General features: G+C 37.5%; 1 protein-coding gene across 6 annotated transcripts in view; it reads left to right on the top strand.

Annotated features, from left to right (window-relative positions):
• Positions 1 to 12,717, top strand: part of SLC44A5 (solute carrier family 44 member 5) — a 521,022-nt gene that overhangs the window by 466,982 nt on the left and 41,323 nt on the right. For all 6 annotated transcript variants that reach the window (XM_063697637.1, XM_055367164.2, XM_063697642.1 and 3 more), the window contains one exon: positions 5,970 to 6,054. In XM_063697637.1, coding sequence (XP_063553707.1) covers positions 5,970 to 6,054 — 85 coding nt within the window. The remainder of the gene's footprint in view (positions 1 to 5,969; positions 6,055 to 12,717) is intronic.

Consider the following 12,717-nt stretch of genomic DNA (forward strand, 5'->3'; position numbering starts at 1 on the left):
TCACTGACCTCTGACAAAATGGCAAAAGCATCTCACAAATCTCTTTGACTGAACTTACTACCAGTATCCACACACAATTTGTTTAATGTTTAAAATTTGAATCAAAATAATATATGCATGTGAAAACAAACAAAATAGTAATGAAGAGTTTATAATAAAAGCAATGGTCTCTCATCCTAGGACTCTTCACCCACACTTTCCTTTCACTGGGACAATCTCTTCTCTCTCTGGTTTTAGTTCTTCTGGCAGTTGGTTTTTACAGAACTTTAAATAATAAGCTTATTTTATTTTGTGCTTATTAAGTTTAGATAATATCCACTGACAGTCTGCTATGGGAAATGAAGATTTCTAACTCGTATACATTATCTTACTGATCCCCTTCATCCATGTTTGGTAGTTAAATTACTACTTTTGGATTTCCTTGTGGTTACTTTTGTGACTTTAAATAGTATGCAATACCTCTACTTCTTGTTCTGCTAACTTTTGTCAGTGTCTCAGCTCATCTTTATGTAAGAGGATATTATCACCCCTACCCTTCTGTCCATCTTTTCGTTCCCTTTCACCTTTTACTTTCTGGAAATACTTTCTATAAATACCACTTTACATGATCAGATTTGTCACCATTTATGTTCAGTTCTGGAACTTCAACAGAATCTTGCATGATCTATTGGTAGGTTGGTTCCAGAATTTGAAAATGATTTAAAAAACTTTTGCTTTGTCATAACTGTACAAACTGTATTCACTGTCAGGCCATTACTTTCTTATTTGTACCATGTTCTTGATATCAAAGCCAAATCTCACACTTCATTAGCAGCATAGGATCATCTCACATTTTAGTTTGCTTCAACATAGTGACTTTCTAGCATAATGTTTTGTTTACACACAAGGTTTTTCTTGGATAGCCTTCATCAGAACAATGTGCTTTTCTGCCATCTCAATCATACTATTTTTCAGGGGCCCCTTTTCCCTGAAGATCTACCTTGCAGAGCTGCTGTCCTTTTGCTTTACTCAGGACCTGATAAATTGTAGGCCTATTGCATAGCTTTAATTCTGGGGCTTCTCTACCTTGTTAAATTGTCTTTTTCTAGAGTTATCAGATTTATGAAACAAAAGCACAGAATGCCCAGTTAACTTTTTAATTTCATATAAATAATAATTTTTAGTATAAGTATGTGAATTTATTGTTTCCTATATCCCAAGGCTGCCTCTCTTTCTGTTGACCCACCTGTTTTCATGGAGAATATTCTCAATTACCTTCCTAAAAAAAGAAAGCATAAGAAGTAAACTTGCTGAGTTCCTATGAATGTCTTTTTTGTCTCTTCATCTTTTCTTTTCTTTTATATTTGATTGATGGTATAGCTATAGAAGTGTAGATTGAAAAACAATTCTTTTCAGAAATGTGAAGACATTGCTCCATTATTTTTGTTATCCAGAATGTCTAATGCCAGTAGAATTCACATACATCATGATAAGTATTTTCCTTTTAGAAAGTACTTAAAATCATTTCTTTATTCTTAGTGTTCTGAAATCTCACAATTTGATAGAGGCCTGTTTAATTCTTTCTTTGAGTCCTTAGTAAGTCCTTTAATCCTGAAGAACTATGACTCTCATCAGCTCTGGACAATTTTCTTCTGTTATTTCTTTGCGATTTTTATCCCTTCCATTTTTTCAGTTGTCTTTCTGGAACTATTGGTCATACCTGGATTCGTCTCAGTGCCTCTTCTTTTTTTCCTTCTATTTTTCATCTCTGACTTTTTGTTCTGTATTTTAGAATTTCTTAATTTTTTTCCAGCTCTTCTTTTGATTTTTTTTATTTTGGCAATTATATTTTAATCTTTATAAGCCTTTCTTGTTCTCCAATTATTCTTTTACAATAACATCACATTTTTATTTTGTGAATAATCTGCTTAAATTTCTCTGAATATATTAGAGGTTTTAAAGTTCCCTCCTATGCCCTTAATTATTTTAATAATTTAATTTTTGTTTGTTTGTTTAGTTTTTCTCTTTTATGTTTTGATTCCTCATATATGCCTGATGCTACATAATTATCTATTACTAAAGAAAAAAGGACTGGGTGGTTTGGGTGGATTTGCTTTGCTGCTGTGTTAGTCGGTTATCTTACCAAGGAGGCCTCTGCACCATGTGGGGTGACAGGGCTGTGTTGACTGTCATATTCCATTACAGCATGAATTGGTGGAAAGCTGGATGTCAGGCACTGGCTTTCAAAATGCCATAAAACACGCTTGTGCAACCCACAGCTCATGGGCTCCACGTGACCCAGCATGGCATTCAGTGCAGCCCAACACAAAATCATAAACTTTCTTAAAACATTATGAGATTTTTTTTTGCAATTTTAGTTTTAGCTCATCAGCTATTTTCTGGATGCTGGTATTCTAAGCATAGAGGTCTGGGAGAAACACAGCGGTTCTGATTTGCACTGAAAATCTGTAAAGAAACTTTCAATTAATCTCTCTGCTTTGGCTACATTTCTCACTCTCAACTCAGTCTAGCATGTTTCATGATTTCTAACAGGCAAATTCTGTCCCACCCTCCCTGTACCCCTGTATGTGCATTCATTGTTCAGCACACTTCAATATGCATCCCATATTCCAAATATTGCTGAACTCTCCTGTACAATTGTGATCAAATCACATCCTCCACATTCTTAGCGTGTGTGGCGAGGTTTATTCATTTATTGGTACTTTTATTATTTTATTCCGATGAGTCTCAGGAAAGAAGAGAGATAGGCTTAAGTGCCTGATACATCACCTGGAACTAGTAGTTTGCTATTGTTTCTATTTTGTTTCTTGGTGGAAATATAATTTAAGTTAAATTATGAGTTACTTCCTCAATTACTTCCACAGAATTGCTCAGCTGCAACCACCACCATCTACTTTGCACCTAAAAAATCTGAGGTCTGGTCAGGTGCACTGGCATACGCCTGTAATCCCAGCACTTTGGGAGGCCGATGCAGGCAGATCACCTGAGGTCAGGAGTTCGAGACCAGCCTGGCCAACGTGGTGAAACCCCATCTCCACTAAAAGGACAAAAATTAGCCGGGCGTGGTGGTAGGTGCCTGTAATCCCATCTACTCAGAAGGCTGAGGCAGGAGAATTGCTTGAACCCTGGAGGCAGAGGTTGCAGTGAGCCGAGATCGCGCCACTGCACTCCAGCCTGGGTGACAAGAGTGAGAAACTGTCTAAAAAAAAAAAAAAAGTTGTGGTCCCCTGAAATTTGAGAATATCAGTGACTGTGATAGAATGACTATAGATTTGTGCTGAAATACTAAGGATGATTCTAAGACTTACTTGAAAAAACTTTGAGATAAATATTTTCAAAAACTTATTATGGAATTGGTCTCATTCATTCCAAAACATCTGATAAGTGTCTAGAGTGGGCCAAGTATGAGGTTAAGTTCTGGCAAGGTAGGATGTAAAGATGAATAAGGTATAAACCTTACCCTTGAGGATAATATAATCTGGTGAATGACTTGAGTTTACATAGCAGTTTGCAGTTTATAAATCAATTTTACCTACGGCAAACTCTTGGCACTTACTGATTTACCATTCACAGTTTTAAATACTCCCAAGGGACCCCAGTGATCCAAGATATGTATAATTTATTCATTTGCTCAAGTACAAATTTGAATCACATGCACTGTGAGACTGTGTGGATGATGTAGTTGACTGAGTGGTGAAATAGCCAAGCTAGCACTTGTAGATCTCAAAGTAGTAGCCTTGTACATATTGTGTATTAATTTATAAACAACTTCTTCAGCCATTTGAATTTAGTGGAATACAAACATAGAATGGGTTTATTTTTCTCATATCATTGCCTTTAAAAATCCTTCTTCAGATTTCCCTTCTCACTTTGATATTTTGGGCAGATTACGTAGTTTTCAGACACTTTCTGTTGTTAAAATTTCAATGTAGTCCAATTTAAGATTTCAGTTTCATTTCTTCCAATCCCCAAGCTCAGGTTTGACTCTGCCAAAGAACGTGGAGTGAGAGAGAGGGCCTGGCCTGCTATTACTTGTCTCCTCTCTTCCTTTCTGGTTCTAACTTATTCATTATGCTGTGAGGGATGGAAAGAGAAGAAAAGGGATGATGTGTGTTACTTTCCTAGCTACTGCCCCTTCTTACTAAAGAAAAAGCAACTGGAATATTTCTGTGGACTTACTTTGCTGTTGTTGTTGTCACTGTGGCTCGGACTTAACTGACCAGCCATCAACACTCACTGGGGCAGGCATCCAAGGGCTGGCTCTCTCGTGGGGTGCAGGTGGACATTTTCTGGGGGAGTCCTCACTGAATAGTTCTTTCATGTAAGTGATCAGCTTTGGTTTGCCCTCCTCCAAACCCTTTCAGCTCCATCCCTGGTGATTCACTTCTACAGTCTCTTAATGTCAGGTGAGGTACCACCAGGGAGGCTCAAGTCCATTTATTGACTCCATATCCTATTATGATGGGCTGTTTTTCTGCTGCCCTCTTTCTGCCTCATTGACTTTTTTTCAATTCTCTTGTGGTCTCTTTGGGTCTCATTTCTCCCTGCTCAAATGGGCATGGAAGGCTGACTAGCAGGTCTGCCACATAAGAGACGTTCAATTGAAAAATGAGATGTTGGTCTACCCCTCTTATTGCACCTTCAGTCTCTATGAGAGATTCTCTTAGAACCCTCTATAACTTGGAATTTGGAAGAAACAACTAGTCATCTCCTCAGTGAGGATGGTAGGGAAAGTTCTATTAACTGCAGTCATTGGTTGTATCCTGCCAACTCCACTGTCTCTGATCCACCTCCCTCCCCACAATATTGGCTTATGTAGACAGGTGTAGGAAGCAGGTAGAAGTGATTAAAGGATCTAGCCCCAATTTCTTGTGAAAGACTTTCTTTATCCTTAGATTTGGATCCTACTTACTGATTTTGAGTGGTAGGAAAAATATTGCTCAATAGCCCATTACATTTTGTGCTATGCATGTAGTCACATTAATTTACTGGGGAGTTGACAAAGAGTTACGAAACATTCTTCCTGAATATTTAGGGCTGTGTTTCTTAAGATATGGTTTACAGAACACTCTCTCTGAATCCACTGGGGAGCTTAGGGGAAAACATACTAATTCCTGGGCCCAATATCTAGACATTTGGACTCTCAAGGGTTGGGAAAGAGTCGGGAATCAAAATGTTGAACGACCACTTCAGGTTTTACTTGTGCATGCTGAAGTTGGGCAACCACTTGTCTTAAGTCCACTATGCATTATCTTAGGCCCTCCCAACACTCTGTGAAGTAGGTAGGAATAGTATTATCTTCATTTTACTGATGAGAAAATTGAGATTCAAAAGAGAACTGTGGTTTGCTAAATGGCAGAGTAATATACCACTCAAAGCTAATGATAATGAATATCAACCTGCTTCATTACTCTGCCACTGGCTATAATTTTCAGCAGAGAGAAAGTATCACTTAATTCATTTATGTTTTTTCAGATTACCAAAGTAATGTATATTTATTTTATGAAATCCATAAAAGCACAAAAAATAAACTAAGCAATATAATCCCAACATTCAGATGTAGTAATGTTTCTTCATGTTATACTTGTTTTTAATAAAATTAAAATCAAACCATATGTTAATATTCTTTAGTAACCTGCTTCCTAAAATTGACATATTGTAAATTTCACCATCCATTAAATTTGTTCTTTAGCATTATTTTCAATGGCAATGTGATGTTCTACATTATGGGTATACAAATCTATTTAAGCAATCTCCTGTTGATGGATAGTTTGATTGTTTCAACATTTTACTATTAAAAAAAAGATACTTTAAAGGTTAGGTACCTAAGGGGGAGGGAGAATATATTTCAGCCATCTATAGATAATGAAACCAATTTTTAAAGGTTATTTATCGAAAGTGTTCAGGGTCTGAAATGATATGAAACATTTCCATGGTCACTAAAAAGATTATGTTTTCTTTCTTAACAGGAACAAGACCATTTTGTTTTACTTTAACCTGTTACGCTGTACCAGTCCCTCAGTGTTGCTAAACCTACAGTGCCCTACCACACAGGTAAGGCAAAATGTGCCTCACTGGTAGTGTCAGCCATTCTGAACATTCTTGGATAAAAGAATTGAGAAATTCCATTTGAGTTCTCTGTGTGTGTGCGTGGGCAGGGGGTTCATTATGAATTTCTAGAAGATGGGAAGATATAAGTATGAGCTTATATTTGTTTATATACATCAAAACTAAACAGAAATTAATCATTTTAGAATCACTTAGGAAGCTCGATGATTGTCTTGTCCAACCACTTACTTTTATAAATAAATATGTGCAGCCCAGAGAAATGGAGTTTTTATCAAGATCAACATTGTATTAGGAAAAGTAAAGCTAGCTACTATAACTAACAAACCAAGTTTTTCAGTGACTTCACACAATAACATTAATTTTTTGACCATATAACAGTAAAAGGCAGGTGTCTGTGGTCAGTAGGTACTCTCCTCTAGGCTCCTTCCATCTTAAGGGTGGCTTAAGCACTTAAGGGTGGCTCTGCTATTCCTTAAATCCTCCCCATCATCTGCATCCAGCAATGAAAAGGACACAGTGAGGATGAATAAAACACTCCTGCTCTTAAAAGCCTTGGATAAGAAATTTCACACATTGCATTTCCACTCATATGCCACAGACACAAACTGGTTATAAATGGTTGCATCCCTCAAAGACCTAAAGACAGAAATACCATTTGACCCAGCAATCCCATTATTGGGTATATACCCAGGGGAATATAAATCATTCTACTAAAAAGATGCATGCACATGTATGTTCACTGCAGCACTATTCACAATAGCAAAGATATGGAATCAATCTAAATGCCCATCAATGATAGATTGGATAAAGAAAATGTGGTAAATATACACCATGGAATACCATGCAGCCATAAAAAAGAACAAGGTCACGTCCCTTACAGAGACATGGATGGAGCTGGAGGTCATTATCCTTAGAAAACTAAAACAGGAACAGAAAACCAAATGCCACGTGTTCTCACTTATAAGTGACAGCTAAATGATGAGAACATATGGACACAAAGAGGGGAACAACAGACATGGGGGCCTATCAGAAGGTGAAGGGTGGGAAGAGAAAGAAGATCAGGGAAAATAACTAATGGATACTAAGCTTAATAGTTGGGTAATGAAATAATCTGTTCAACAAAACTCCATGACACAAGTTTACCTATGTAACAAACCTGCACATGTACCTCTGAACTTAAAAGTTTTTAAAAAAGAAATTTATATGTTTCTAATCCCACAAAAAAAAATAGGTCACACCCAGATTCAAGGAGAAAGGAATTGAGCAATGTAGCTATGAGCTGAGCTGCCTTTTCTATACCATGGAACAAATGGAACAAGAGACACAAACCTCAATGAATAGTTAAGTGTGTCTTCTATAGTCTACCTCTCTGGCCTCCAGAACACCCTTCTTCTTCCCAAAGGAGAACCCAGAATCCCATGTAGTACTGTTTTTAACTCAAAGTCCAGAATCTATAGATGATGTATAGTTCTCTTTATCAAGTCTTGACACTACATGTACAACGGTAACATGGACAGAAAAATTAGAATTACAAACTCTCATTTAGAAAAGGAGTGATAAATACACAGCAGTTTCTGGATTGTGGCAATGGAGAACAGTCTTTTATTTCACCTGGATTGCGTTCTCTGAGAAGATTTCCCTGTCCATTGCTTCCTATAGCCATTTGCTTGGCCACCTGGGAGGTGATTTTCTGTCCTTTAGCCTCCAGGCCACACCATTGCTGAGCACTGGAAAGTGTGCTGTCTTGAGGCCCATATTGCTTTGAAGCTCACTTCCAGTTGTGCAAGTTTCATATCACAAATATTATTTTAACAGTGAAAGGCTTTTTAAGGCTACCTCATGATTTTTTCTAGCATTACAGTTACCTCAGAAACTTAATAGACTTCTGACTTTTTTGCTTCTTCTTGGTTCCATGTGCCGGTAACTATACCCAAAGCTAGTCCCTAGGATTAGTTTGTAAATCTGCTTTATTTTTTTGCTTCCTCATCTCCCTCAAAGACTTTTGAAATCTTACTTCTGCTGAGACTAAAGCCCACTTGGGATGTTGGTATCTTAGTTCTGTGACCACTTCTACCCACTTCCCCAAGGGCAAACCCTTGACCTTTCCAGTATTAATAATTGCTACCCTTTGTAATCTCAATTTCTCTGATCATCTTGATTCCTCTGACATTGCAACTCCAATAATTCTTTTACCTTACTGGGACCTGCAAACCACTGATCCTAACCCATCCAAAGTATCGCTCAGCTCCCTCAGGTTTGCATCTCTCTCCTTACCTGACTTAGATTCCACAGTCTCTCAGTGAAATCACTCCTGTATAAACATTCTCAATTCCATTGTCCCCTTTCACTTAGTTGTAAGTCCCTGGCAAAACCTGGCATAAAGGTAGCTTTCAGCCTACTCCATGCCTGAATCCAGGCAGCTGTGTGTTCTTGGAGAAAAACATACAACAGCCATTTAAATTCAGGACCTAACTTCAAGTGGGCCGTTAATGCTGTCTCTCAACCATACTACAGACCCTTGTCCATTCTATAGCCTACTGCTATAGAATTTCACACCTTTTCTTCTCACCTGGAACTTCCAAGATCTCTTTCCCAATCTCCATGCCAGCTTCTAACTTTGCTTCCTGTCTCACTGAGCAAGTACAAGCATGCAGAAGACAACTTTTAAAATCTCCCTCTCTGACATCCATTTGCCTACCTATATTCGTCTATGTCATATACTCATTCTGCCTTCCCTCTAATTCCCCATGGGTGAACTGCCTGTGCTTCTAAGACCAGCCCATCCATTTGTGCATTAAATCTCATCCTCTTGCATAATTAAGCACATCACTTTGAATTTTTTTTATTATCACTTTTTCCTTCTCTACTAAATTATCTCCATCAATATAAAAAGCTATGGCTTGATCATTCATCCTCTTCAAGTATTTCTGCAAATGTTACCTTCTTAGTGAGGCTTCCTTGAATACTTATTCAAAACTATAATTCCACCCAGCCATTCCTCTCTGTCTCTAGTATCCTTTCTATCCTTATTTACTTACCATCTTATACCATCTTATTCATTACCACTTATTACCATCTTACAACAAACATTTTACTTATCTGTCATTTGGTTCCTGTCTCACCCTACTAGAAGACAAATTGCTTAAGGACAAGGATTTTTATCTGTTTTGTTCACTACTGTTATTTCTTTAATCTTAAAAAATTTTCCCCTTGATCCCACATCCCCCTCCAGCTACTGGTCCATATGTCTGTGCCTCTTTTATTTTTTTTCAAAACTCCTCAAAAGAATAGTCCACATTTATCTATCTAAATCCTTTCCTCTCACTCTCATCCAAGCTTTTATCCCTACTTCAATTTCCCCTAAACAATACCATCGACCTCAACATTATTAAGCTAATGGTTAGTATTAAATCCACATTTACTTGATCTAACAACAGTATTTAATCAATCCCACCTCCTTAAAATACCTTTTTCACCTGGCTTCCAGGGCACAACATTCTTCTATATTTCCTCCCAACTCTCTGTCTTCTCCCTATCAGTCTCCTTTGATGAGTTATCTTAATCTTTCTAACATCTTTTAAACACTGCATTTCCCTCCCACAAGAAGCTTGGTCCTTTTCTAAGTCTGTATTTACTTTTTTGATGATCTCACCTAGTCCATTGGGTTTAACACCATCTACTTGCTGACCTCTCAAATTTACATCTCCAAATAAATCTGCTCCTTGAGCTCCAGACCTTTCTATCCAACCACCCATGTGATATTTCTACATGAATATTTGGTTGGCATCTCAAATTTAACATGTCCACAACTGAATTCCTAATCTCTGACTTTATCCCTAAAATTGTTCCCCACCCCAACGTATTCCCTGTCTCAATTAATGCCAGCTCCAAATACCTTGATTTCTACCTTATCCTTGATTTCTCTCTCTCTCATACCCATGTTTGAGCTCTCCTTAGGTCTCCCTCCAAAATGTACCCTGAGCCAAACTATTTCTCACCACCTCTTCCCTAGTTCAAGGAGCCATCACCTCTTTTTTAGATTAGTTCAAGGATCTCCTGACTGGTCTTTCTGTTTCTGTCCTTGCCCCCTTATCCTTTGCAGTCTCTTTTCCACCCAGTAACCAGTGTGGTCCTGTTAAATATAAGTCTGATTATGTCTCTTCTTTGCTTAAATGCCCCAATAGCTTCCCAAGTTACTTACATGAGAAGCCAAAGTCCTAACAATGACCTGTAAGATCCTTCACTGTCTGACCCACTCTCTGACCACATATCCTATTCTACTCCCTTTTCTCACTACACTTGGGTCACACTGGCCATTTGTTGTATTAATACTTGAAAGGATCCAGGAACTCTCCTGCCTCAGAGACTTAGACTTTGCTGTTCTCCCTACCTAGAGAATTATTTCTCCAGATGACTGTATGTCTTGATTGCTCATCCTGTCCAAGAATTTCTGCAAATGTTACCTTCTTAGTGAGGCTTCTTTGACTACCTCTTTAAAATTAGAATCCCACCCAGCCACTCCTTTCTCTCTCTGTAGCCTCCTTTCCAGCCTTATTTATTTATCATCTTATACCATCTTATTTACTACTATTTATTACCATCTTATGACAAACATTTTACTTATTTATTATTTCTTATATGTCTCCCACTACCACTACTGGAAGACAAATTGCTTGAGGGCAAGGATTTTTATGTGTTGTTCACTACTACTTCTGTCCTCAGTGCCTGGAACAGGCTCAGAGTAGGGGATCAGTAAATATTTATTAAATGAATGAACAAATGACTGAATGAATGAGAGAATGAATATCTTCCTACTTCTAGTTAAGAATTTTTCCACTATATTCTACAAATCTATCATTCCTATGATAAAACAAAATATACTTTCATATTATGCTTTTTTCTTGTTTCATAAATGAGTTACTAGATCATCTTTTCTTCATAACGAATGTGGTGTTTTAACCTTCAATGTAATTCACTCTCCCAGCCACCAAATTCCAATTTGTAACTGAGTGTTAAGCCTATCTGAATTAAAGATAGAAATGGTAATACAGAGCTTTATGCAAAGTGCCCTTTGTGGTGCACAGAGCATCAGAACTGAGTCAGAATTAGCTCATTATTAGCTGTCATTATTGACTGCTAATAATGAAGACTTGCATTTAGTCTTCCAGACAGTGGTGCATCTACTGATCTGAGCCATATTTCTATGCACTATGTTTTTGTTAACTGCTGGCATGGTCCAGACATGTGTCACGAGCACTTAAAGGACAGACTGTGATCAAGTAGAACATCCAACCTCAATGTGACCTTCATTTTGGCTAATTGTATGTTGATTACTACTAATCAGCACCCTATTTGAAGTGAACAAATTGGTCTGATAGAGGGAGAAAGTAAAGTGCAGTTGTATTGCTTTTTAACAGCTCATTTGTGTCTAGAATGAGATTTGATGTGATTCTCCTTAACAAACTACGTTTTACTCTTTTAATTACTTTCCTTTATGTGTTGCATACACAGCTCTTTTCTATGTGTAGTATACATTGTTTGGGTGTGCTTTATAAATACAGAATCATCATGGTCTCAATTCAGAAGTACCTACCATCATTTAAAGCCTGTGAAAGCATTAGTTCTTTCAGTACTCACTTTTATAAATCCATTTAAGTGTATTCAATAGAAGTAGTTCAGTTGTCTTTCAAAGTTACATGAGTCAATTGTTGAAGTCTAAATGTCTGTCAAGTATCTCCTAATATGTTAATAGTTTATTCAGCTTGGCTTCAATCAGAATGAACTTTTGACATTTGCATTGATAATCATCTTAACCTTCTAAAAGATGTGGGTGTGTTGCATGCTGTGAATGTCCCTAAATTGTTCTTCAGCTTTCTTAGAAAGATACCTATGAAGCCACTAATATTTTCTCTGAAGGTACATGAATATGCAAATGTCATTGTGTGTGTGCATGCACATGTGTGGATGAGAGACTAAGAAAGAGGAAATACATGTGGAGGTGTGGATGTGGAGATGAGTTGTTTGCCCTGCCAAAATTTCTAGAGGGAATTGAACTGCTATTGCTTCAAGAAAATATTAACTGTGAGATTTGAGACATACACATTTCGTTATTCTCCTGCTAACTTAGCTGTAGGGTCCACACGAAATGCCTTTGTGTACAGCAGGTACATAACCCAAAAGATGGAAAGGAGATGTCAGCTAAGCAGCAGTGTTTTTACCTAACTGCCAATGGGTTGAGCTACAAGTTGGCCAATGAGAATAATTACTGGAGTAGGGAGATGGAGCAAGTCAGGGCTGAGAAAGATTTCAGAAGGAGGAACTAAAGGTGATGGAGAGACTTGAAAGGGTTAGCTGCAGTTCATATGGCTTCATCTGACTTTTGTTTTTTATTTTTTTTAAAAAAAGCAAAACCAATAGAGTGTATCCCCTCTGATTCTGCCTTCCCTCTGTGGAGTTACTAATTGGATTTCAGTCACTCTATGGTGGCTTCGTGAACTAGCATGGTGATCTGGCTTGGCACTGATAGGCCCCCAAAGTTTATTAATGTAAAATAATTGCAAAGATGACCTCTCTGTCCACATTTAGATGGTATTGGTAAAAGACCATAATGATGATTGATTGTGCCAAATAGCCTTGATTTGTTAGTTT

The sequence above is a fragment of the Gorilla gorilla genome, chromosome 1 (genome assembly GCF_029281585.2).
Source record: "Gorilla gorilla gorilla isolate KB3781 chromosome 1, NHGRI_mGorGor1-v2.1_pri, whole genome shotgun sequence".
NCBI lineage: Eukaryota > Metazoa > Chordata > Mammalia > Primates > Hominidae > Gorilla > Gorilla gorilla.